Source organism: Xyrauchen texanus, chromosome 33 (assembly GCF_025860055.1).
Source record: "Xyrauchen texanus isolate HMW12.3.18 chromosome 33, RBS_HiC_50CHRs, whole genome shotgun sequence".
Classification (NCBI taxonomy): domain Eukaryota; kingdom Metazoa; phylum Chordata; class Actinopteri; order Cypriniformes; family Catostomidae; genus Xyrauchen; species Xyrauchen texanus.
Genome location: NC_068308.1, coordinates 19,625,729 through 19,652,704, shown reverse-complemented (window position 1 = coordinate 19,652,704; position 26,976 = coordinate 19,625,729). Strand labels below are relative to the sequence as shown.

The following is a 26,976-nucleotide window of genomic DNA, read 5'->3' as shown; positions in this document are numbered from 1 at the left end:
ATAACTATTATATGCAGAGTGTTTATACTCGTCCTGTGTCTACTTCATTAGCGGTTTCTTTCTCTATGCGTGAGCTTAAATGCTTTCATTCAATTTATTTTAACGCATTGCTTGTTAAAAACAAAACAAAAACACAGGACATGATATAAGCTTGTTCTGATTATAATTAGAAGCTTGGTTTTTTTTTAATGGTGACGCAACCTTTATGACAAAAAAAATTATTTTACTATGTCCCTTTCTCATTAGTTACATTCATTTAAATATTAGAATATTCTTTTTTTATGAGCTTAAATATTCAAATACTAAATTATTGATAAATGCCCATCCCTGATTTCTGCAACCTCACACCGCCAGCACGGTCACCAAATGGGTCTAAAATTCTTCATATTGCAGTATATTAAAGCCAATATCTCACTAGCTGGTTGACAACAACTTGATTTTGGCTGGGGGTGTCACACACCTACCAAATGTTGCACGGACGTATGTACGGACGGACGGACTCACTCACATTCAGAATGGCAGAGAGGAGACATACAAGCTCATTCTGCCTTTCTCTCCACTTCCCTGTCTTGTGGAGATCGGCGAAATAACAACAGGTGTATCGCGTTAACAAACAATTGTAACAGACTGAATTAGGATGAGATACGTAAAGTAACTTTGCGCTGTGTATGTGATTGTGCATTTACCCCTCAGGGTTTGCCGTAGAAAGAGAATGCTCATACGGAGCTTCAGTGAGAAAATAAGTTGCGTTCAATATGATTTCATCATTAATTGCTCCATTTACATTTTATTGTCAATTATCCTAATTTGAGTGTATTAATATTGCGGTGTCACATCAGGCCTGTTGTGGACAGACCGACTGAGTGTTGCTGGAATCTTATCGAGTCATGTTTCGAAGGTCGGACTGTGCATGTTGCTAGTTTTAAATACTTTTTGTATAATAAACTGCTGAGATTCGATACATCTTGTTCCATAACTGTTCTATGAAGTCAATGTCAAATAATTCAAAATCCTCCGGCTTTGGAGACATTAAAAGACACTTACGTGCTCAAGCTAATACTCCTGACAGGGCCGCCGACCAGGGACTCAGTTTGGACGGTGCGGTGGGGGAGATTGAGCGTCAACTGTCGAGCATGTCGGCAATGCTGGCGAAGGTCATTGCTGACTTTGAGGATTTTACTGTAATATGTTGATCGATCACTGCCATGGAGATGAAATTCTCGGAGAAACTGATCGATTAGCGGAGAGGGAATTAGCTGCTAACCTGCTAGCAACCAAGACGAACTTGGAGCGCATTTGGGAAAAATTGGAAGACCTTGAGAATCGTAACAGGCGAAACAACGTCTGAAATGTTGGAATTCCTGAGAATGAAAAAGGCAGAGATTTGGGGAAATTCCTGATGATCTTTCCTGAGTCTGCTTGACATAACAGGGCAAAAGCTGGAAATCGAGCGAGCTCACAGAGTTCCAGCTCGGAGATTAGCTGAGGGAGACAGGCTCCGATCAATTATGGCCAAATTTCTGAGATCATCCGATAAAGATCTTGTGTTACACGAGGCGAGGAGTTTTATTGGAAGAGCTGGTTCTCAGACTTTGCGAATTCTACAAGAGACAAACTTGATCGATTCAAGGAATGTAAGAAACTCTTACATCAACGTAAGGTCACTTTTGCACTCATGTTCTCGGCCAAATTGAGAATAGATAGTAAGAATGGCCGCAAAATATTTACATGCCCACAGCAAGCGATATCCTTCATAAAGTCAATGGAATGAGTAAGTCATTTGGCAATTTTCCACTGCACGTTACGGTTCAACTCGCCTCAACTCTACTCGCTTTAATTTTCTGAGCTTCCATTTCTACTGCAGTTTAGTGCCCCTCAACGTGGGTGGGATTATAGGATAATCATCTTAGCTGCGCCACCTCTACTGCCGTGATATCATCTTAAACAACACAAACTGACCAAAACAATAACACAACCGCTAGCTGTTAACTACTAGCTCATTGTGCTGAATAAAGCAGTTGTTGCGTGGTGATTTTACACAAGTGTAACAGTTAAATTGGTTGATTGTTGCTAACTTTAAAACTAGAAGGGTTAATGTTGTGTGTCGGAAATCCAGTGACACTGGTAGTGACGATTCTCCCTGACCAATCAGTGATCTGCAGGATTTTGACGTCACGTTTAGTATTGGCTCGGCTCGCTTGGAATCTCGACCAAGGTGGTACTAAAAAAAGTATCATGTACTACCTACAGTGGAAAACCCCCCAAAAAAGCGAGCAGAGTCAAGTAGAGTTGTACCGTGCAGTGGAAAAGCCCCAATTGTGTGATGATCTTGATGCAGCCGAGTGGACTTGACTCCCTGAACATTCACTTGACCGTCCGAGGAAACTAGGCGCCTTCTTTGTTTCTTTTTATCTTGGTTCCGACTAGTGGCTGGAGTTTGTTTTGTGGAATAACACACCTTCGGGACAGTTATGTGGATGAATCTAAACATTTTGTGTGCTTTATTCTGCCTATTGGCTGGAGTTTGTTTTATAGAATATTATCTGTTGTGTAATTCTGTCTCACAAAATTTGTGTAGAAGCACCAGACTTCAACAATCCGACAGCAAAGATGTCATGGGGGCTCTCGTAGGCATACATGGACTGTTTGAGTTTAGAGGGATGGACGGTGGTTGGCAATGTCGTGAGCAGGGTTTATGCGCACATTTGTATTTTATTTTGTTCTGGGGGAATTTCGGGGTTTGATTGTTGCACTAATGTTGGAAAGAGGTCTTTATAATTCTATTTTTGACACAATCTATTTTTTCTAATTTGTCAAAATGTCAAATGTTATTATGAGTGGCTTGTATCTCTTCACGTGGAATGTGAACGGATTGGGGCACCTCATAAAAAGAAGGAAGGTTACTTCTTTCCTTAAACCTAAGAAAAATTATATCGTGTTTCTTCAAGAATCCTTGCTGAAAAATTTGGGAAGATATGGGGTGGACATGTTTTCTTTAGTGCTGGCTCAAGTATTTTTGTTTTGTTCTAACTGTAGTGCGTGTTTGTGTCGGGTGGGGGGTTCGGGGGAGGGGTTTAATGTATATAATTGATTCCGTATTTTATGTTGTGTTTGTCTGTCTTGTGGATGGAATCAATAAAAACTGTTAATAAAAATTATAAAATTAAATCAACAGTACGAGTTAGCATCACGGCTATGTTTAATAGTGAAAGTAAGAGCGTTTCCACATGCACAATGTGACGAGATCTCACAGGAGTGGGACTAAACAGCTGTGTGGCCACAAGAAAGCCAACACAAGAAAAAACAACTTCAATATCCTAGATAGCATAAAGATTGGACTGTGGAGTAATGGAAAAAGGTAATGTGATCTGATGCATACAGATTTACCCCATTCCAAAGTGATGGGCACGCCATTGGTCAGGTCTAGGCTCAGCAACGTTATGTGGTCTGCTGACTACCTGAATGTACTGAATGACTAGGTTATCCCATCAATGGGTTTTTTCTTCCCTGAAGGCACGGCGTATAGCTTGTTTGCAGTCACGCGATTCTGATGACGTGCAAAACTCAGATGGAGGGCAGGAAGTAAAAAGCAGAATGGATGAGATGGAGGAAAGTTCATACTGTACTAGTTTAGACGCCATTACAATCAAAAGGTATAAACAGAAAAATCACAACATATGTTGGACGTGATCCTTATGTTATGAAGAGTAGCGATTTTTCAACTGAATTAAAATACTTGCCTGCCATCGAGGCAGTAGATATAAGCAACTACATTGTCCTCCAGTCATCCTTCTCCAGAAAACAAATGAAAGCATACAAAAGTATGGAGGCAAACAACTTTTTTGTTAGTGGTCAACGACCTGGGTACCAAGTTGCTCCACAATGACTGTCGTTTGGTCTTCGCCAGGGTTAGTGGCATTTTTTTTGGCCTGTCAACAAACATTAAACACTGCTGCGCCTCTCGATGTCATTTATGTAATTAGGTTAACCACCCTCAAAAGGTCCGCCGAAACACCACTAAAGATATGGATCATCGCGAAACGAGATGGAGAAGTCTTTGCAGCTCATTGCAATTGCATGGCAGGTAAGTTATTTACATTCACCTGCAGAGACTTATCTTTGCTAATGTTAGGTATTTTTTCCAGTTACAGGGGTACAAACTCAAACAAAGAATAGAAAAAACAATTAATTTAACCTTACAAAGTTTGGAAACAGCTAACCTTACATAAATATAACCACCTAAGTTGTATTAACTTAGCGTTTTTCTCCCTTATGAACAACAACTTTTGGTACACGATAAAAGCTCCTTATGGTTTCACAGTTTGAGCGATTTGAGCAATCGTAAACAATGCAAAACATAGGCATTTTGAGTTTGTGATATTGCTTCCCATGTAGAAAATCACTTCCTTCCCTCCATCTGCTATTCGCACCACAGCAACGCAGTGACGTGACGTCATGTACAATCAAGCTATTCTAGGACGACAATGCCAAGATCCATCTGAATCAGATTGTGAAAGGGTGGTTCAGGGAGCATGAGGAATAATTTTCACACATAAATTGGCCACTACAAAGTCCTGACCTTAACCCCATTGAAAGTCTTTGGGATGTGCTGGAGAAGACTTTATGGAGTGGTTCGACTCTCCCGTCATCAATACAAGATCTTGGCTAAAAATGATTACAACTCTGGACAGAAATAAATGTTGTGATATTGCTTAAGGTTGTCGAAACAATGCCATGACAAATGTGCATCGTAATCAAAGCTAAAGGCGGTCCAACGAAATAGAGTATGCAACTCTTTTTTTTTTTTTTTTGGGCCAGGCAGTGTATATCAAATTAATGTGAGTGTCTGGTCTTAGTCCATGATGTCTCACCTGGACTTCATGCCTGGTTTAACTTCCACCACTTTGTCCGAGACATGAACAACACGAATAAAGACTTCACCAGCCTCTGGGTGATTCTGTCGCTTCAGAAAGTCATTAACACGTCCTTCCAAGAAGTTGCTTAGTTTGGTATGTGGAAGCCCTGAAAGTCCCAAAAATATTTGTTTAATGTCATTACAAATTAAAATATCAGTGTGAAAATAAAAAGAGCACAGATTTCACATTTGACACAATTTTTTAAATGTGACAACTTACTTTTAGCAGCATATTTATTCTCTTTCCGGGTCTTGTTGGACTTCTTTAGGCAACCATCACACACAAAGCTAAAATAAGGAAACCAAGGCGAGATTAGAAATACCTTCTCAAACCACAATTATCTGACTATTGGATTAAATTTCAGGAAACTCACCCTGATGGCCAGATAGTGTCATTGTGCAAAACACAGATCTGATGCATCTTACGACCACAATCTATACATTCCACAAATCTAGAGGGGGAAAAAATTACTCCTCAGAACCATGCTTGGCAAACAGACTACCTCTACTTTACATAACACTTACTATATAAATTATTTTTGAGTACAGCCCAAAAAAAAAAGACTTTTAACAGTGCAAACAAAGGAATTAGAGCTGGGTGATATGACATTTTATATATATACCCTTTGGGAGGAGAAGGGCATCTTGAAGCAGTTTCAAAAGCCCAGTATCAGCTGTGTTTGTCCATATTGGGGTTTTGGCAGAAATAATATTTATTTTTTTTACTTTTTACTACACACCCTCACTCTCTCTCTCACTCTCCCTCTCATACACATCCATCCGTCTATCCTTGTTTATCCAGTGACATGGTAGAAACAGCACAATGGCCCTACATCAGCACTGCTGTGATTACCTACAGCCGAATCACAGCAGTGCTGATGTAGGGCCATATTGCACTCTTGCTCGTGTGATATTAATTAAATATATATCGTGGCAACGATATAAAGAGTCAATCAACAGAGATTTTGCAAAATATGCACTCCACAGCCTGCTGAGAAAGTTTCCTTATTTTGTAAGTCGCTTTGGATATAATTTTTTTGCAAGAGTTTATATTTATTTAATATTTATTATCTGCAAGTGTTTACATAATTTTGGATGTTCTGCAAGTGTTCATTTTCGTTGGAATTAGTATTTATTTGTTTTACATATGCATTTTCTTTTTTTTTTACTTGTACTATTATCAAGTTTCAAATAATGAGAAAAGAGGAAGTATTTCATTCTCTTACTGCATTATCCAGAAATATGCAGTACAAATGGTTTAATTTAATATATTAAAAATGTTCAATTGATTTTCCAAACAAATTTACTATATAGTGATATATATCATTATTGTGATAAGATTTTGGTCATATCGCCCACCCCTACAAGGGAAGATTATTGTAAAATTGTTATATTACTAGAAAAGAAGCAGATTTGACCCAGAGCACAAAACAAGAATTAGGGATGAAGATATGTGAACTTACAGCTCAGGGTCGAGTGTGTCATTTTTCTTCTTCTCAAACTGATCCTTGTTGATTGATCTAGAAATATATGCAAATTGTTGCACTATTAAATCAAGATGCATGACATCCAATGCATTGTGATGCAATTCTGAAGGGCTCAATTTCATAGGACAACGGTTCATGAAAGCATTCAATAAGATATTCTGTAAAATCCATAAGGAAAAATCCTTTGCTTAAGTTAAATGATTTATTGTTGTGCTGCCCTTAAAACAACACTTTACCCAACATTATTAAAAAAAATCTAACTTTAAAATAAACGTTCTAGAACAGCTGAAGAGAGAAGACAAAAATAAAATCAAGCTTTAATAGAACACTGATTAAAAATATTGTGAAAGAGGAGTCACATACGTCTGAGGTTGGGATGGGTCATCTCCCAAGGACACACTATCACCCTGGATCTCATTGAAACACTTCTCGCAGAAGTGGTACCTGTCAGCAAGAAGCCCATATTTTGGTGAACTACACCATGTGCCAACATCACAGCCATTCACAGAGAGGCAACGAGGAGGTAGCCATCAATCAGTGCAGGACAAAGCAGGGCAGGGTAGGCAGGCCAAATGGGAAGCGCAGGACAGGGTCATCGCCAGAGGAGCCAATCATGAAGCAGGATTTTTGAGCAGGGAGGGGTTTAGGTGCAGATGATTGGTCAGATGAAAGCAAGCGACAGAGGACACAACAAACATCAAAGTACAGGGAAGAAGAAAGGCCAACATAAAAACATTAGACAAGACATGAAATGAATGGATAAAGGTGGGAGAAAACAACAGAGACAAACAGAAAGCCAAAGCAAAGCACAGATTAGCATTTAAACATACAATGAGAAAAACCATTACAGCAAACAGGAGCAGAATCAATTGCAGGGAGGGGGGAGTGGGACTTATGGACACATGAGCACATTAAACATGAATAACAAAATGCAGCCAAAATGTCGAAGCAGACATAGGCATTTTAAAGGTGTCCTTTTGAAAGAATTGAATTGTTAAGAAATATGTTTTTAAAGACAAATTAAATGGCTGAAAATCATTTATGTACATAGAAAGTGGTTGAATCATGAAAATAAAAAAATTATTTTGGTGGAACAGTTCAATTTACAATGAAGACATTCTTTCACTTTATTACTGGACTCCAGAGGGGGCAAAAAGATGCCTTACCCCTTTTTAGAATGTAAAAAAATGCATGTACGCTTTTGGAATATTTACATCTACAAGAAAAGGACAACACTTTAAAATGCCGGAGTGTTTCACATACATAGGATATTACAATGGGTAAGGACTGATTGGTGGAAAATGTGGCATATCAAGACAAGCAAACTGTCAGTTCCCTTTATGTGGCTAGGTGGAAAGACATTCAAGTTATTTCACATGCTTTTCTAAAAAATTATCTTTGTTTTCTTTCATGTGGGTCATTCAGATTATATTTCCATTTATGTTCATTATATTGACCCCGGGCTTAAGTTCCTCACCTGTTCTGATAACTAAAGTAAGCAGCATCTCGTGGTATAGTGCACAGTTGCTTCCCATAGCAGCACAGAGTTTGGGGGGAGAACTCAAGCTGTGAGAGAGAACAAAAATTTTAGCCAGTGTTACGCTGGTGAAAACAAATCAAAGATACTTCCAAAGAGCAAAACACATATGACAAATACACTACTGGTCAAATGTTTTGAAACACTTGACTGAAATGTTTCACATTATCTTAAAAATCTTTTGATCTGAAGGCATATGCTTAAATGCTTGAAATTAGTTGTGTAGACAAAAAAATTATTGTGCCAACATATTAATTTATTTCATTATAAATCTAAAATTTTATAATATATTAAAAAAAAATTTTAATTTAAGACTTGGACCAAATAATAAAGAAAAGCAGACTATAAGTGCCCAACATAGATGGGAAATCCTTAAAAAAAGCATCCCAGGGTGATACCTCAAGAAGTTGAGAAAATGTCAAGAGTACATTTCTGCAAATTCTAGGCAAAGGGTGACAACTTTGAAGATGCTAAATAACACAGTTTTTATATAATATATAATAAAGAATGAGTAAGTGTTTCAAAAACACTTTGTTTACCTTTCCTGTAGTGTGTTATATAGCTGTTTGTGAATGTAAAAAATTCTGCAAAGTTTCAAAAATCAAAGTGTATGACAAATGGAGATATTGACTCCCAAAAGAAACGATTCTGAACACCTGAAATTAGTCATTAGTAATTCCAGACTTACTTCCTGTACTAACCCATGTAATTTGGTTACTAAAAACCTGCCTCTTGTCTTCATTGGCTGCTCGCGAACAGCTTTGACCCGCCCTCAAACAGTACACTAAACGGTAGACCAATCACAACAAAATGGACAAAAACCTGTACATGGTGGATGGTAACATTTGAATATGAAGAAGACTTTGTTTCACTGTTTAAATATTTATTTGATTGTGGTTGAACTGAAAAAAGGTCTCAGTTTGGTTCTTTTAAAGAGGGTTCAAATGTGAAAACCCCAGCAGCCTTTTTAAAGTAGAACATGTGGAAAACATTACCATCAAAATCGCAGATCAAATCGCGTCATCATGTGACTCTACCCTCCCTAGCAACTGGGCCAATTTGGTTGCTTAGGAGACCTGGCTGGAGTCATGTAACAGTGTTTTTGACAGATAAACGAAACGCTCTACCAAGTAGATAAATGTGAAAATGCCATCTTAGCTTTGTTGTGTGGACAGGGGAAATAGAGATATCTGAAAATAATATGACAGTCATGTGATCCATTCAACCCAAAACAATAAAGATGGTAGCCCATTTTGTAGCAGCTGTGTTTTGCTATTCACTTTGATATCGTTGTTAAAGATAAATGTTACTTTGTACATCCTTCGCATTGAATTCCTTCAAAAGCAAATGGAGGTTTATTCAAAATTGCTGTCCATCAACGACACATGAGGATAATTATATTTCAGACCATACATGGCATGGCAAATTTTTTTATTAGTTTCAGTGTGGACAAGCAACTTTAGGAAAATGCTTGGAAACGGCAATGTGGATGGAGAGCGTTTCGAAAATGAAAAAACAGTTTTCAAATTTTTCTGGATTAACTTGGACATAGCTGTGGACGTAATTGACTAGTCGGTTGTTGGACAACTCAGCGACTATCATGACCCATCCCTATAATCTACACCATTGAAATTATTACTGCATTAGCCAGACGGTTGAGCTTACAAAACAGGCACCAAAATAGAACCTCTTGGAGTAGACAATGTAATGTTTGCACTCTCTGCTATACCTTTCTCCCACAACAGTAGCCGAGGCTTTGCATGACCGGGTCAATCTCTTGCTCAAACACCTCCGCTAGTTTGGAGCAGTACTTGTAGACTCGTGATGTCTTGCGGTTGTAGAGCCAGGCATTGTTGAACATGAGCCAGATGTCATCCACATACTGCCATGGCTCTTGGTACTGACCCGTGTCAAGCTTACGTTTGATTGTAGACAGGTCCATTGGATTCTTCACAATGTCAAAATAGTCCTGTGAGTAGACAAAAGTGAAAAGGTTTAATATCAGGTCATACCACCAGTTTAGTAAGTCACAGTGGGAATGAGCATCCACATAAATAAAAATGGACTGCTGATATAATGAAATATGATTTACTAGCCATTTTTTTCAGGTATTTAAAAATTATTTGATATCCCACAACAGATCCCTCCCAACAATACACATTTCCAATTTTATACACTTTTGATGAGTAATTGATAATATACGTTCAACCTCAAACAGGGCTATATCAAGGAGATAATGCAACAGACTGCAAACGTACTGGTATTCCCAGTAGTGAAGGGTCCACAGGCTGGCGGAAAGGCAGAGACTCTGGGTCCTGGCGGTAAAGAGACTCCAGTGTGGGCATCAGGGCCTGCCTCAGCTCCTCTGGTTTAAAAACTGCTGAAAAGTGAGAAACATATACAGTGTTACTACAACAATTCAGTTAATAAAACCTGTGCTAGAAACATGCAACTGTGAATATTTAATCCATTCACATTAAATCAAGTTGTTCCCAAATTGTGGTGCTCACAAAATTATTTTCATTGACCATACTTTTCTTTTTGTTAGGAACTCCAGAAGGTGAGTTGTGGGTAACTGTGGACCCTGAATCCTCTTCTTTAGGCTCAGTCTTTAGCTCTGGCTTTTTGTCCTTCCCAGATTCTGTAGATGATATCTCCATTGGACCACCTTTACAGTCATCACTATAAGGCTCCTCTTTCTTTATCTGAGAGGCCAAAAACAAATAATCATATAAAACTTGATTCTGATGTTGGATAATCGATAATCAACACACCATTCTTAAAACCTTTACTCTTTACTGAAAATACAATTTGAACTGCTTACCTCAGGTTTTTCTTCAGTTTTAATGTCTTCCTGCTTTCCAGTTCGTCCTCCCACCATACTTTCTTCTTCCTCCTCCTCTTCCTCTTCTTTCTGTTTGACCTCCTCCTTGAGCTCCAGGGTGGCTGTGGAGTCTGACGGGCCCTGCTGAAATGAGGCATCTGCACTGCTGACGGAAGCAGGTGTAGCAGCCTGGCCGTCCACTGGCAGAGAGCCCTTATGAGACAACTTAAGGGAGAAGAAAAGTCTATTCATAAAGGGTGAACGGAGTAGATATATCTACTAGAGAATTTGCCTAAATAATGCTCAGAGTATTTCAGTGAAAATGTAGGACTCAAATGGCCTGCCGTCCTGGGGAAAATGTGAAAGTGTTTAAGACCAAATGACGGAACTATCACTTGTCTTAATGGGCCAGTGCTGCATCACTAAACCTTATACATTCACGTTTTTATGCCTTGCAAACATAAACATTGGATTTCTGTGATGTATTGAACATTGTTGTGCCGAATTCTGATGATTTAAATCAAGTAAACATCTTCTAGCTTGCCAACACTGATGAGGCTGCACATTTATGATAAAAATCATAATTGATGATTATTTCCCTTGATATTGTAAAATCTATTAATTTTAATGAATATAATTTTCATTAAAATGCTTATTTTTCGTGGATCACCTGCATGCTACATTCTTTGTTGACTACACATCCAAAACAGGCTGAGAACTGTGTTCCTTAATTAACTTCATGGACTGCTAGAATTGACAGTTTTCACAATTAGTTAATTGAAAGGTGGTGTGGTCACCATTCATTTGCATTGTATGGAGCTACAGAGCAGAGATATTCTTCTAAAAATCTTTTTGTTCTGCAGCAGAAAGAAAGTCATACACATCTGGGATGGCATGAGGGTGAATACATGATGAGAGAATTTTCCTTTTTGGATGAACTATACTTTAAATCTTGGTTTCTGATTTGCAAAAATAGCTGAAAATAATAGCTTTAGATTAATCTGAACAGAAAAAAAATAATCTTTACAGTTGAAATGGCACCATGATTTTTGTTATACATTGAGAGCTAATACTCACAGGAGTACGTGGATGCTGGCTGGCATTTGGCGTTGAAAGCCCGCAATGAGGCACTGAGGAAGGAGATCCTCCTAATGACTGCATGGCATTGTCAGAAGTGGCGGACGGAGGTACCTGCTGCTGACTGCCGGTCATGGCTAACTGGGGTAGGCCAGGGGTGTGTGGCTGGGGCGTCTGAGAACCGGACAGGCCTGAAGGTGGCGTGAGGTGTGGTGTGGGTGTGCGGCTACGTGCTGGGGAAGGAGAATTCTGGCGAACAGGCGGGCAGTGCTGGAGGCTGATGGACTGTGATTGGGTGGATGACGGAGGGACCCCAACCATGCTGTTGGGACCCAGAGAGCCAACCGAGGACCCGCTGCCTGCCCCTCCGGCAGACCCAGGCTGGGCTAATGGACTGCCAACTGGCAGAGATGACATAGGCATTTGCCCCTGCTGGCACATTAAAGAACACACAGGACAATCAATGAATAGGCAAGGACAAAGACCAGGATCCTTTGTATTGCAAAAATATAACGGATAGGTATATGTGTCCGCATGCAAGTTTGTATAGTAATGGTTCCCCAATTAAATCAAATGGTTTTCATGGTACATTAAGAATATGGCTGATATGGACAAATAAGTCTCTTGTGAATTCAAAGCAATACAATCCAGAGAACAACTTTATTCCTAGGTGAGTTTCTTACTTGAGTGGTACCACTCTCATTTCCTGGAAGTTGCATGTCAACAGGCACAGCACCAACAACAGGACCTGAACCTGGAAACTGTCCTTTTGGCATGTACTGATTTCGCATCTGTGCAACATTCGGTTGTGGCATCCTCCCAGTGCCCATGCTCGTCTGAAATAGCATTAAAAAAAACATTGCCAAATCTCAGAAACAATCTCCCCAGAACAATTGCACTGTAATACAACAGAAAACTATGAAGATATGACTTCCCAGTCACAGAAATTACCTGGTTAAGAGGTGAGCCAAGTGGAAGAGGTGGTGTAGATCTCTGGCCCATGGACTGCATTCCCATATGGTTAAATGGATTCATCCCTACAATGCACAGATAAGGATTATAGGAGTGAGTTTACATATAAAGAGGTGTCCAAATGTCTGAAGCCAGATTGATAATCTGGGATGTGAAATCACTGAAAACAAAGTTTTGGGATTTTAAAACTATAACATGAAACAAAGAAGAAATATTTAAGATTTAGCAGCTTTTCTAGGTTACTCATCAAATGTAAGAAAACGTGTGACATTGGCCATGTTAACTTCTTTACTTAAAAGGTCAGCTTTCTTTCAGACCCCACTGTATACATGTAATTTTTACAGTCTTCCATAAGGGTGACAGAAGGCATTTAACACTCTGAATGAGATATACAAACCAGCAGCATTCTGCATCCTGTTCATCATCTGGTTCGGTCCAGAAGGCTGCAGCATTAAAGGATCCGAGAGAGGACCTTCAGTTGGAGGTACAAAGAGAGAAGTAAACAGGCAGTGTTACCATTACCATATTGCAAGTCAATACAGTCCAATTAAATGTAACTAAGCCTAAGCTCCTATATTTTTAACAAGCCATCTTCAGTCATGCTAACTTTCAAGGATGTCTACTCACTAGGTGGCAGTCCTGTGGGTGGCCCTGGCTGGCCTATCCCAGTTGGCCCTTGCTGTAGGCCAGTGGGGGGCATACCGGGCTGAGTGGGCATCATACCCTGCTTCTGTAACCGTGTCCTTCGCTTCTCTTCCAGTTCCTTCTGTATCTTATAGATCTTCTCTGCCAGCAGGTGGTAATACTCTGCCTGAAAGCAGGAAGTAAAAATATTTACAGGGCTGTCAATCAATTAAAATAATTCATAAGAATTAATAATTTTTCAAGATCACACATTCTATTCCTTTCTAAGGTAAAAGATAGAATACAAAATGGGTTTGGCAATTAGTTTGGATAATAGGGATGGGCATTGATGCAGATTTCCAGATCTGAATTGATTCAATTCACATGCTCTCAATTTTATTCTAATTCAGTTCGATATCGATTCATATGGGTATATTTCAGTTATAATGAGCCCAGACCAAGTATTGAGTGCATAAATTAACATACTTAGACCTAAGAAGGTCGACATTTCTGTTTTATAAATTCTTTTGGTAAATGGTAAATGGTCTGCACTTATATAGCACTTTATTATTAACCTTAGAGGTTACCAAAGCGCTTTACACTGTGTCCCAATCACCCATCCACACTCACATTCACACACCAATGGCTTTTAAAAAAACGTTTCCACGATATTCAAAATTTTTTAGTTACAAAAAATTAGCTACAATAGCAAGTTCTGTGGTTGTCGATAAAATTTTGTGTCCTGGTGTTTATTATTAATATAACAGATTCATTTATTCATGGATTTTGATTCCAGTGAAAAAACTTGCTGTACACAAAGCGAGGCACGCACCTTCCGGGGCAGTCTAGCAGCTATAATATATATAGGCCTATGTATGTGTATAGTCTAGCACTATTATATATTACAAAAAAAGATCATATTATGTAAGACTATCTGCGTTCACTTGGCGCTCCATTTGATCCATATTATTGTATTTTATTCAATACATTTTTAGGGTGATGACGCCATAAAATATGACGACAGACATTAGAAGCTTCATTCTAAAACCTCAATAGAAGTTTTGAATGTAAATATGACATGACATTTGGTACAGTCTAGTATGAACGGTCAGAATGACCACTATGGCCATTCTAGTAGTTATAGACTTCCGGTAGTTCTCGTGTTAAATGCAAGTACAAGTCTATTGCTTGATTAGTGTCCTTTGGAAGATCAAAGCGTGTCTCAGCCATGACAGTATTACAAATGTCATAGACAGTAATGTCTTTGTATTGAAGGCCAAGTTTAAAATATATCTCTATAAATTCATGAGCATCCAGCTAAAATAGAGCTCCTGGCAGGATTTTGAGGGATCTCATTAATTCAGAAAAACAGAACAAAATATTTTTTTAATGAAAAATGATCTCATAATTCTGAGATAATTAACTCGTTAATTCAGAAAAACAGAGCAAGAACTTTTTTTTCCATGAAAAATTATCTCGTAATTCTGAGATAATTAAGTCGTTAATTCAGAAAAACAGAGCAAAAACTTTTTTCCATGAAAAATTATCTCGTAATTCTGAGATAATTAACTCGATAATTCAGAAAAACAGAGTAGATTTTTTTTTCTCAAGTAAATGCAATACGATTCCATACATATATAATATATTATTATTATTCTTGTTGTTTCCACAACATCACATCAACTAAGACAATAGTTAATTTGCATTTCTTGAAAAAGTTGAAAGGTGATTAAGATTTTTTTTTTAAATGCGTTTGAAGAAATGCTGACTTGTCAAAACACCTAAAATACACACTTTCCCTTGTATTTTCACGTACATTTTTACCTAACATCTGTTTGTTGGGAAAATGTTTTTTCAAATACTATTTGTCTGAGCTATAAAGTGCTTATTTTAGTGCTTTCTCTAAAAAAATCCACTCATCACATTTACAGTTGTTTTATACTTTGTAAAGTTATGACAATTTTTGCACTGTGAGGCCCATTGTCATGAGTAGCAATCAAAAGAAATGTTCTTTTCCAACACAAATTTGAAATTGAGCTGGAAAATGAAATCAATGAGCCGGTATGTTATGGTGGGGTGTGTTGCAGGCCAGAAAGTCCAGGGCCACTTTTTAGTCCCTGTCCACCCCTGTGCATGGATCTCATCTTTGGACATGCATTACACAGAACAACTTTTACTCTCAACAAGCAGCGAAATGATATCTCTGCTGAATATTCCACCACTATACTACACAATTACTGGTGAGAAAAATTTTAACATTTACCAGCCAGTTGCCAAATATACACATTTTAGTCACACTGTGTGAAATTTGGTTGCAAAATCTAGTGATTCCCTCTCATTGTAGTAAACGGTACAAGATCGTTCTTAGGATTTAAGAATCACCATTGAGATCGTTCAAATGAAGTGCATCGAAATGCATCATAAAATCGATATTTTATTGGACTACACTCCTAATAAAATATCTTTGCATATATACTATTACATTATACAGGCAACAGACAGATGTAGGTTTTTGCATTAGTGCCTTATACTCGACACAGATATTATGTTTCTCTAAAAGCTGGATTTGATTAGTAAATAACTTAGCTGTTAAAAAGGTATTTTTCCCTTTACTGATAAACAAGAGCACAATAGTGTATATGTGTTTACGTACTGAACGTTCTGTTGCTCTTGAAAAGTTCTTTAGAAATATCACAGAACAGAATGAAAATTTGATAATGTTAAATTGAATGCGTTAACTGTGTTGTTATTGTCATCATCTAGATTTACATCGCACAAGATATTATGTTAATATTGAAAATCCTACTAAATAGAATTATAAACTTGTGTCTAATTTTAGACGGCAAATATTTGATGGACAGGAAAGTATCCTCACCCTGCTGTTAGCAGACTCATACATGTCCCCCTCCACTTTACGTGCATAAGCCACTAGATTCTCCATGCGTCGATCCTTCAGTGCAGCTGGGTCTGGAGTCGGGAAAATAGCCTGGACTCTGAAGAGAGAAGGCAACAGCAAGGCGAATGGAAATGATAAATTAACTGGTGTTAAACCCAATTGAGTGTATTCTTCCTTGAGATTCACTATCAAATAAACTGGAGCTTTGTTTGGTGATTATAACAAAGTACTTCAATAAAATGAGGGAATAATTTCACTTAACACTTTCACAGAGCAGGGTTGGACTTACAGTTTGTGCACCAGGTGGTTGCGTAGATCCTGAGTGATGTCCTCATGCCAGCCTTTCCTCATGCCAGCACTGGCAGCTGGATTGGCCACAGGCATAGACCCCACAGCATTGCTGTTATTCATCAGACTGGGTACGGAGGATTGAAGGAGAAAAGTGAGGGCCTTTTATTTGTACATTAACTTTTCCAAACTGACTAAACCATACTGCAGTGGATTAGTGTGATTTAAAGACATACTCAAGAAAGAATAGTGACTAGTTGCATGAGATGTAACTAATGGTTTGCCTACCCTGGTGAGCTCATGTTCAGGTGCAGCATTGTATCCTGGAGAAGGGTAGACTGATTCTGAGACTGACCACCCACTGACCCATTTACACCCAAGGGATTCCCTCCTGTTAAAAAAGGTCATGAGAAATGGCATCCAATGCAAAACTTTCCATGTCTGATAGAGAAGCTGAATATTGCCTATAATTATTGAAGACAGTTTCATCAAAATAGTTGCCCTCTTTGACATTACCTATAGTGTTCAGTGCCCGTGGTGTTTGTTGGACAGACTGAGGGGTTGCCTGATTTCCCTGGTATGTGAGGCCCAGGGCCGCATAAGCCCTCTCGATGGAGCTGGGGTCTATCTGTCCTGGGGTGTTGAGATTGGGGGCACTGGGTGGGCCACCTGTCACATTCCCCAAAGCAGTACTTAACCCCACACTAGCAGAGCTCAAGAGAGCTGAGGAGATGAAGTTGTGAAGAGATAAAGAAGAAGTCAACCAAAATTAGTGTCCGTTTCAACAGAACAGGAAACTGGAATAGTAGTAATAACAGGAATATTTTTTATGTACAACATTGCTACATTGGGGATTGAGCTGTCACTATTCTGTAATTTGGCTGATTGTCAAACAAATAATTGCGATTGTAAATATTAATTGTATGTTTCAGGTAGGGCTGCTTCCGACCAAAGATTTTCCTAGTCAACTAGTAGTTGTTAGTTTAAGCTATTACTCGACTAGTTGTTAAACATTTATGATATGAATTGAATTACTTAAATATATATTTTTTGGGGGACATCAGAAAAAAGTTCCATGGCTGAGAAAGAATGTTATAAGTAACATCGCTAACACTGTTTTACATGACAGAGAAATACTAAACCGTAATAATGAGCCTTTAAAATAAAAATTTTATATGCGCACACGAAGCGACCCGCAGCGACAACGGCAAAAGCGGTAATGATTCTGAATGTGTCGGAAAAACCAGCAAGGAGACTGTCTGAAAATGTTGTTAATTAATAGAGAAATGCACATTAGAGTTGTGCAACAGACGATCTCTGGGATCGACGATGGTCAGAGTGATCAGCAATAGCTGATGCCTTCGATGATGTCAAGATGATATTTGGCTTGTTTTCCCATTAATGTATTAAACTATTATTATTATTATTATTATTAGGCTATTAATATCAAATTAATATTACAAATAATTTGCCCGTAGACACACAGACACGTGCTTGAAGAAACACTTTTTGTTCCCAATTTGGAAAGCCCAATTCCCACTACTTATTAGGTCCTCATGGTGGCACGGTTAGTCACATCAATCTGGGTGGCGGAGGACAAGTCTCAGTTGCCTCCGCTTCTGAGACAGTCAGTCCATGCATCTTATCACGTGGCGCATTGTGCATGACACCAGCATGTGGAGGCTCATGCTACTCTCCACAATCCATGTACAACTTACCATGTGCCCCATTGAGATCGAGAACCACTAATTGCGACCACGAGGTGGTTACCCTGTGTGACTCTACCCTCCCTAGCAACTGGACCAATTTGGTTGCTTAGGAGACCTGGCTGGAGTCACTCAGCACACCCTGGATTCGTGAGTTCGAAGGTAGGGGTTAACTAACCCATAAAGATTGAACAACAATTACATAACAGCTACATATTGTATGTAACTTTCTATGTTTGTATGTTCGAATTAAGTGAGAGAGTATGATTGACATGCATGAAACAACATCTTTTGTTTTAATACACACACTCACACTGCTGATTCCTCTTATCTCCTGCATTTTTTAAAGGTAGACATACAGGGCAGTCATGCCGTGTGCAGTTCTTCCAGTGAGAGATTATCTGTCTGGACGAGGCACAGTGCGCCACTGAAAAAGAAAGAAACAATAAAAACACGAAGCCCAATAATGGTAATGGCCAATGTTAATGGGCAGAATTGCAGAACAACATAACAGAAAGTGCCGTGTTTTTTTTCCAGTTTTGTGCAGTTCATACACTTACCTTGGCAAGACTTGCCAGCCTGGCAGTGCGTCATGTGATTAAGAACATTCTTCATGGTACGACAGTGGGGCAAGCTACACTGCCTTACTTCCCCATTGGCCTGCTCCCGCCTCTGGCATTTGTGAGCATGGAGCAAAAGCACCAGCTGCTGCTGTATGAGTTTGCGCTTTTCTGGGTCAGCCGTTGGAGGTACACCTCCCACTGCTGCTGCAGTCAAGGCTGATCCAGGGCCGAGACTTCCTTGGGTGTTGGGCACCATGCTGGCCGATCCTGCACCTCCGGCAGCACCTGCTGGGGAAGGCTGAGAAGCCTGCTGTGAACACGATGAGAGATGGAGATAAATCATAAAATACATTTTAAAGGGTTAGTTCTCACAAACAAATTAATAAATGCAATTCTAAACTTATTTACTCACCCTCATATTATTCTAAACTATGACTTCTTTCTTCTGTGGAACACAATGGGAGATGTTCGGCAGAATTCAGGGACTGATAACCTAAGTCACCATTCACCCATACTATGAAAGTGAATAGTGACTGAAGCTGTCAGTCCACAAAAGGAAGAAATTCATGTTGTTTGGAACAACATGATGCTGACTTCTGGGTAAACTATCCCTTTATATCTTGTACATTTAAATAGTACACAGAGAACATTTATGCTACCGATAAATGCTACTACTTAAACTATATACAAGCATGTAGATGAATATCAAAGTGGACACCATGTACTAACCATGCCAGGTATGCCTTGCAAAGGCTGAGGTTTCTTGTCAAGGTTAAACTGGGCCGGATTGTTGGGCAGACCTGGTTTGTTCTGAAGCTGAGGGGCCAGCCCTGCAACACCCAGACTCTGACTGGCAGGCTGACCATATGGGCCTCCATAGGGGCCTGAAGCTGCATTCATCCCCATCTGCAACAAATAAAGGAAATTGGAAAACATTTTTCAAAAACTGCTCCTATGAAGTTCACTTTGCCAAATTAAAAAAATATTAATTAATAAAAGCACTATGAAGAAGAGGTTCCACCACAGTGTGTGTGGTTTTTTTTCTTCAGCAAGGTTTACCTTGTTCATTGCTCCAGGCTGCTGTGCCCTCAGTCCACCCTGGCCTCCTGCTGTCTGCTGCTGAAGAGCCTCTGCCAACAGGTTGCTGTTGCTGCCTATGCCCGGATTGTGATGTCCCATTCGGGGCGAGCCATTCATCATCTGTCCTCCCAGCATGTTTTGTTGCTGGGCAGTGGGCCCTCCTGGCTGCTGCTGTCCATTACCTTTCTGATGTCCGAGCATATTCCTGTTTATGCCCACCATCCCGGTAATCTGCTGCTGTTGCTGCATAATTGTGGTCTGTTGAGGAGAAAGATGTTGCTGCCCTTGTGGGCCCAAACCCTGGGGACCTGGGGAAGCCTTCATATTACCGAACAACCCCACTGAGGTTCCTGCTGGACTGCCCATTGCTCCCTGTTGTTGTGTAGCAGGTGTGGATCCATGCCGGAGAAGTTCTGATAGCTGCTTGTGCTTGGCTGCTGCATCCTGGCCACTGGACACAAGTCCTCCGATGGCCCCGCTCCCACTACCCAAGTTGGTGTGCAGCTGGCTGAGGTCCCCTCCATTTGCCAGACTCAGCTCTGAGGAATTGATTAGCTCATCTGGGAGGTCATGCTCTAGGTCAAAAAGTGAGCCAAAATCTACAAGAGACATCAATAACGAGAATTAAAGGAGATCATATCTTTCCCTAAAATTTTACAAGGGAAAATTATGGACTTGACTCTGAAAACTAGCACGAGTTATTAGATGTCAAGCTCAAACAGTATGAGACCAATATACCAAACTCTGACATGTGGAGATTTGCAAGCATATCTAATCACAAGTTAATTGATAGAAAGCAGGGACAGCGATAAAATGGTACTCAAGATAAACAGTGATAAATTAGAGGACGGTCGATAGTGTATTTTGCCAATACCGATAACTAACATGATGGAAAATGCAGATAACCGATTAATCAGCGAATAGCTTTTAAATTACATTTATTGAATATTAAAAAAAATATATATATATATATTTCCTTACTATGACGGGAACAGACCTAGAGGCTGCAAGAGTACAAAATAAGTAAAATCTCAAATGCATAACCAGAAAAAAATTAAGATTTGGCACATAACACAGGACTTGAGTTTAAGCAAACCTGAAATACGCTGGGGACTCTAATTCTGAAATGTCTGTGCTTCTAGCTTATACAAACATATAAGGGGGAAACAAAACAAGCACTCTTACAATCATCTACTATATAATGGTCTACAATCTAAAAGAGTTAATGTTAATGAATGAGATTCGATTAATCATTAACAATAACAATAATAAATAGTGAAAAGTGGTCAACAGCTTGAAACTCCAAAAATACAAGACGCATGTTTTACTTCAATCAAAGCTTTATTTATTCAAAGTTTGATTTTTGACTGACCAACATTTCTAATGTAAACTTGAAAACATCAACATTGCATTGGAGAAAAATTCCTTACTGAACAAGAAATGGAAATGTGAAAACGTGACACAGCAACTGAAGTAAAATCTGCATGCCATGTAGCATACTTTTTAAATATAATTTAAATAAATAAGAAAAGTATTGGTATTTTCCTCTTAATACATTTTCAGTGTATTTATTTTTTTTTTCATACATTCAGACCATTTAGTATACATTTGTGAATTGTTTAATTTACTGTTAATGTTACACTGTTAACAATAACTTGTACAGAAGATACAGATTTGAGTTCATGATTGTACATTGTGGGATATTTCAGGCCTGTATTTGTTTATTTGAAATGGAGTCAAATTATAAGCTGTGTGAATACAGTTAATAACATACCTCTACACTGGTGACAGTGACCTTGATTCCACCTAGTATTAAGATCTGTTTCAGTAACACACTTACATAGTGATTGATGTTGTCATGAAACAGAGTCCTTCCCCTCCAAATCCAAACACAAGTGGTCACAGGAGATGCATTTAAATGACCAGGTATAAACAGTGATGTGTCACACCTGACCAAATGTAATCGGATCACCAGAGAAACATCGTAATACCATGTGAAAATGGGGTCGGTGAGATTTCAGGTGAATGTTCCTGCTCTCTCAGCACAAACTGATGTTTGGGTCAGTGTGGATTATACAGGGAGATCGGCGGATCAACAAAGCCTGTTGTCATGTTGTAGGAGTACTTTAACACACTATCAATGTTTATGCAGTAAACGTAATGTTCATCTATAGAGAAAACGCTCCATTTATCACACTTCATCTTTACAAGCAAGGAAGTGAATTAGCCTAAGTCTCGCAAGATCTCATTCGCTGTTACTAAAGTTAGATTTAGGGTAGGTTTAAGGTTAGGGTTATGTTTAAGGGTAGGAGTAGGGTTTCTGCAAGACTCCAATTCAACAAACACAAAATTCAGTATTTTCTCTATTTGCTGACATGAATCCTGAACCATTTGTACTAACATTGATTCATAAAAAAAAAAAAAAAAAAAAAAAAGATTGATCGATCATTGATTATTCATTAACATATCTAATATGAGCAGTTCTTTTATAATTTTTTCAAATGTATTTGTTGAATGTTACATTTTTTTTTAATTCAGTCTTTCCTCACTGTGACGGGCAGACATAGAAGCTGCAGGAGTCCAAAATGAATAAAATCCCAGATGTAGTTAATAGTGCAACCAAACTCCCAATAACAACCAGAAAAAAAAAATGAAGATTTGGTGCACAAACTGGGACTTTTAACAATTAGCCTAACAAGTACAAAATACACCAGGGACTCTTAATTTGAAATGTCTCTGCTTCCAGCTCACACAAACACATAAAGGGAAACAAAACATGCACTCTTAAAATCATCTATAATGTATTACAATAAAAACACTATAAAGTTCACATGCTAACACGATTCCATATACAGAAGTCGCATATTTCTTTCCATGCCCTCGCTTCAATTTAGAATACTTGATTATCTAATCAAAATAGCAAAATAGCCATTGAAGTGAGGATAAAAATATGGATGAATATAGACAATGATGACAGATGTAGGTACTGCAAATCCCCACAAGGTGTTAATAATGTTAGAAATGACTTGGAAGCCATTGGCTCCTAAACTGAAACATTAAGGAGCCAAATGCCAGTTTTTAGTAGCCAAAATCACAGATTTTCTCAATTTAGATTGCTGATCAGAAACAAGATAGAAAGCCAAAGAAAAGGTCAGCTGATAACAGATTCATCGAAAGTTTAATAAACAGAATATTTAGCTGGGAAGAGAAGTTTGCATTCCCTTTTGTCTCATAAATGTTCACACCCCTTTCATAATTTATACAAATATAAGAGATAACAGATTGTTTACGATCATATTATTGAACATAAGACAATCATTGGCATACAGTTCACAGCAATTCATTTCACAAGTGAATTTGTCAGTCAGTTTGAGATTTATTATAAGGGTTTGTTTAAGGACCCGTTAACTCTTTCCCCGCCAGCGTTTTTAAAAAAAAGTTGCCAGCCACCGCCAGGGTTTTTGACGATTTTCGCTAAACTTTAATGGCCCCAGAATATTTTTTTCCATGAATATATGAAGATGCTATATATCAAAATAAAGATCTGGGCCTCTGCTTTTAGGCAAAAAAAAAAGATTTTATTTTATCTTCATTTGTTCTTTTTTTATTGCGACTTGAACAGTGGTAGGTTTTGTCAAAAAACAACATTTCAGACAAAAAGCTGAGAAAAAGGCATGTTTATGTCTGATATTTTGAGCTTCTCAATACTCCACTTCTTCATGTTTGAGACGATCGCAGTCTGTTTCTTTGATCAAAGAGTTGCGTACTCTTTCAAAACATGCGCAGGGGTCTTCCTTACCGTATAACACCTAAAACACGGAAACCCGGAAAATTCCGTGTTTGGCGGGGAAGCGTTTTTTCATAACACACGGAAAATTCTGTGTTTGGCAGGGAAAGAGTTAATGTACACCTGCGTCAGACATGCTTGTGTAGCGTTTCAGGTCCGTTGCATCATAAACATGACATTTTTAATTATAGTTTAATACTTAGAACACATCTTGAGATCCCTTAGTTCAAATTTGCGCTCCATCAAGTGTTTTGAACACAAGAACATAATGCATGTTAGTGTTGTGCTGCCTGCTGAAGGGTTGTTTTGTTCCCTGTATAATCTGTGCATTGCTCATACAGCTGAAATTTCACTTACTGCCCTCTGGAGTAAACAGGTGGTACTATAAGCTTGTATTTCTCATGAATCTTCCTTATTAAGGTCTGGGGGCAGTGTGATTAATTGCGTTAATTAATTTTTTTAATGCGTTATTTAAATGTTTTATGTATGTATAATTTATATATTATACATACATACATACACACACACACACACACACACACACACACACACATAAAAAAAATGCAATTAAAAAAAAAATTAAAAAGAAATATACATATTTCTTTTTTTAATTTATTTTGTATTTTTTTATATAGACTTTCTTTGTGTCTGGGGCCATCCGGTAACAGTAGAGACTGTTTATTGTGCTACTCTGATCCCAATAAATAATTACCAGGGGAAAAAAGTGGTACACAATACAGGACTTTCAATTATAAAGAAGTCCGAAATACTCATGGGACTCATATTTTGAAATGTCTGTGCTCCCAGTTGTGAGCTCACTGATGGCTGATTCGCTGAGAAAGTGAATCTTATTCAAACTGCTAACCTGAGCTCCTGAGTTCAAACCCTCAGTTCTATTCGGATGATTCATGGAAAAGATCCAGTTCAAAAGAGTCTTTTGTTCACGACTTTGTCTCACCCTCTATGGGTTTGTTGTTGCGTGCGGTGCAGCGAGCTCTTCAGAAACAGAACGGGTGAAAAGTGGCACGAGATGCTCCGGTGGTGCGCATTCTAAAAATATATTCAATAACTCACAAGATGAAATCTGACGAAACTGCATATGAACGTACACAACCTGACTGTCGCCAATGGTGAATAGATTTTAAATTACTGTCGCAATCAATTATTTTTGGTCTCATTTGGGACCATATTAGTCACAATCAGGAGCCCTGATAATAATAAAAAAATATCTGCATTGATTTTTACTGATAACCAATATTTCAAAAAAGTAGCTAAAAAAACTATAGGCACCGAATAATCAATTAAACCGATACAGTATATCGGCCAATCTCTAGTAATTAATCAGCAGTAGAGCATCATCCATTAGGAATAGATTATCAGCGATTGCTTATACGTGTGTTTTTTTTTATAACATTTTGCTTGGACAATCTTGAACTAGTCCTGATGCTGACACAGACATGGCTCAATTTCAATGCTCTTTAAGTAAACATTCCCCTAATTTAAGCTTTTTGTTGCCCATTTATTCTCCTGAAGGTTTTTAGCCACAGAAAAACTATCAGTGTTTGTTTTTGCAGATAACCATTGGTTCTAGAAAGCAACTATCGGCACAGATTATTCAGTCAAACAGATGTATCGTCAACCCCTTAAAGTAAAAGTGCATAAATATGGATCATGGACAACTGAATAGGATAAATCAAATCTTTCCAATATACCGCAGTGGTTCTCAAACCGGTCCTGGAAGCCCCCCAGCACTGCACATTTTGCACGTTGCCCTTTTTTTGACATACCCAATTCAAGTTTTTGAGTCTCCACTAACAAGCTGATGATGAGTTGAATCAGGTGTGTTTGATTGAGGAGACATCCAAAATATGTAGTGTTGAGGGGCTTCCAGGACAGGTTTGAGAACCACTACACTAAGGGGCTTACATCAATTCTTACATCACAACCTAACTTAAAACCATCAGAGACTTTAATGGTGATTCACCATTCAGAGACCACAGTGACCACTTTCTATTATCATTCTGTAGAAACATTGGTTTGTTTAAGTGCATCTCAATTCTGGTAACAAAGACCCGGTTTACACCTGGTATTAAGACACGTATTGGGTCATCCAATCACAAGTGGTCCAAGCTAAATGCAGGTGGAAACGTGATCCAAAAATGCATGTGACCAGATTGGAATTAAGGTGTGAAACGCAATCTGTCCTGAATGTGTCCCGGTCAGCAGCGATGCACCAGCCCACATCTGTCAAACCGCTCCACTAGAACAAGAGTTAAAGCTTTTCTAGTTATGTGCAACTTTAAAAGGAAATAACCATCCGATCGGACAATCAGGCCCAGAGCGGCTGTGGGGCTCAGGTGGTAGAGCGGGTTGTCCACAAATCGCATGGTTGGTGGTTTGATTCCCAGCCCACACGACTCCACATGCCAACGTGTCCTTGGGCAAGACACTGAACCCCAAGTTGCTCCCAATGGCAGGCTAGTGCCTTGCATGGCAGCTCTGCCATCATTGGTGTGTGAATGTGTGTGTGAATGGTTGAATGAGTCACAGTGTAAACCGCTTTGAACCGCTAAGGTTACAGAGACGTTATATAAGTGCAGACCATTTACAATTTGAAAAAGTGAATACATATACAAGCACGAGAACGTCACAGATCTTCTTCCGTGTTTCTGATATCAACATGCAGACAAAGATGACAAACGCACACATATGAAGCTCAGGTTAATCCACTTAAATAACATTTTGCAGACACTTATCCAAAGCGTTAAATTTAATCAGTTTGTGTGTTCCCTGGGAATCGAACCCATGATCTTGCCATTGTTAGCACCATCGTCTAAAAGTTGAGTTAAGGAAATTATTTCAGCTGCATTCATGCTACCCCTTGTGTGACGCAAGAGCGCTGGCATGTACAAACGAAAGCAAAACCAATGAACCTTGAGAACAGCGTTCTCTTGTAAACAAATTGAGCTGCACTTCCGGTTGTATTGCGACATTTCTTGGATGAACATGCCAACGCGATTACATCACACGAGAGGCAGCATAAATGGAGTCCCCTCCTGGACGTGCATCAGAAAGTAAACAATTTTAGAGAAAAGGACTTAAATAGTGATCTGTTTCTCACCCAACGTGATCTTTACGGTATAGAAGACATTAATTGAACCACGGGAGTCGTACGGATTACTTTTTTTACAATTGTCTGTGCTTTTTGGAGCTTTAAAGT

General features: G+C 38.8%; 1 protein-coding gene across 7 annotated transcripts in view; it reads right to left on the bottom strand.

The window, feature by feature from the left end:
• Positions 1 to 26,976, bottom strand: part of LOC127626613 (histone acetyltransferase p300-like) — a 43,261-nt gene that overhangs the window by 13,768 nt on the left and 2,517 nt on the right. The window contains exons 2-24 of one of the 7 annotated variants that reach the window (XM_052102525.1): positions 19,949 to 20,568; positions 19,619 to 19,795; positions 18,887 to 19,199; positions 18,640 to 18,753; positions 17,137 to 17,343; positions 16,909 to 17,011; positions 16,622 to 16,747; positions 16,312 to 16,429; positions 13,440 to 13,623; positions 13,210 to 13,284; positions 12,792 to 12,877; positions 12,524 to 12,676; positions 11,841 to 12,272; positions 10,764 to 10,988; positions 10,473 to 10,644; positions 10,198 to 10,319; positions 9,669 to 9,908; positions 7,880 to 7,968; positions 6,766 to 6,846; positions 6,379 to 6,435; positions 5,290 to 5,367; positions 5,136 to 5,203; positions 4,872 to 5,022 (exon numbers count right to left, since the gene is read on the bottom strand). In XM_052102525.1, the coding sequence (XP_051958485.1) occupies positions 4,872 to 5,022; positions 5,136 to 5,203; positions 5,290 to 5,367; positions 6,379 to 6,435; positions 6,766 to 6,846; positions 7,880 to 7,968; positions 9,669 to 9,908; positions 10,198 to 10,319; positions 10,473 to 10,644; positions 10,764 to 10,988; positions 11,841 to 12,272; positions 12,524 to 12,676; positions 12,792 to 12,877; positions 13,210 to 13,284; positions 13,440 to 13,623; positions 16,312 to 16,429; positions 16,622 to 16,747; positions 16,909 to 17,011; positions 17,137 to 17,343; positions 18,640 to 18,753; positions 18,887 to 19,199; positions 19,619 to 19,795; positions 19,949 to 20,568 (3,991 nt within the window). The remainder of the gene's footprint in view (positions 1 to 4,871; positions 5,023 to 5,135; positions 5,204 to 5,289; positions 5,368 to 6,378; positions 6,436 to 6,765; positions 6,847 to 7,879; positions 7,969 to 9,668; positions 9,909 to 10,197; positions 10,320 to 10,472; positions 10,645 to 10,763; positions 10,989 to 11,840; positions 12,273 to 12,523; positions 12,677 to 12,791; positions 12,878 to 13,209; positions 13,285 to 13,439; positions 13,624 to 16,311; positions 16,430 to 16,621; positions 16,748 to 16,908; positions 17,012 to 17,136; positions 17,344 to 18,639; positions 18,754 to 18,886; positions 19,200 to 19,618; positions 19,796 to 19,948; positions 20,569 to 26,976) is intronic. The other 6 variants (XM_052102527.1, XM_052102529.1, XM_052102530.1 and 3 more) reach the window with 6 other exon arrangements.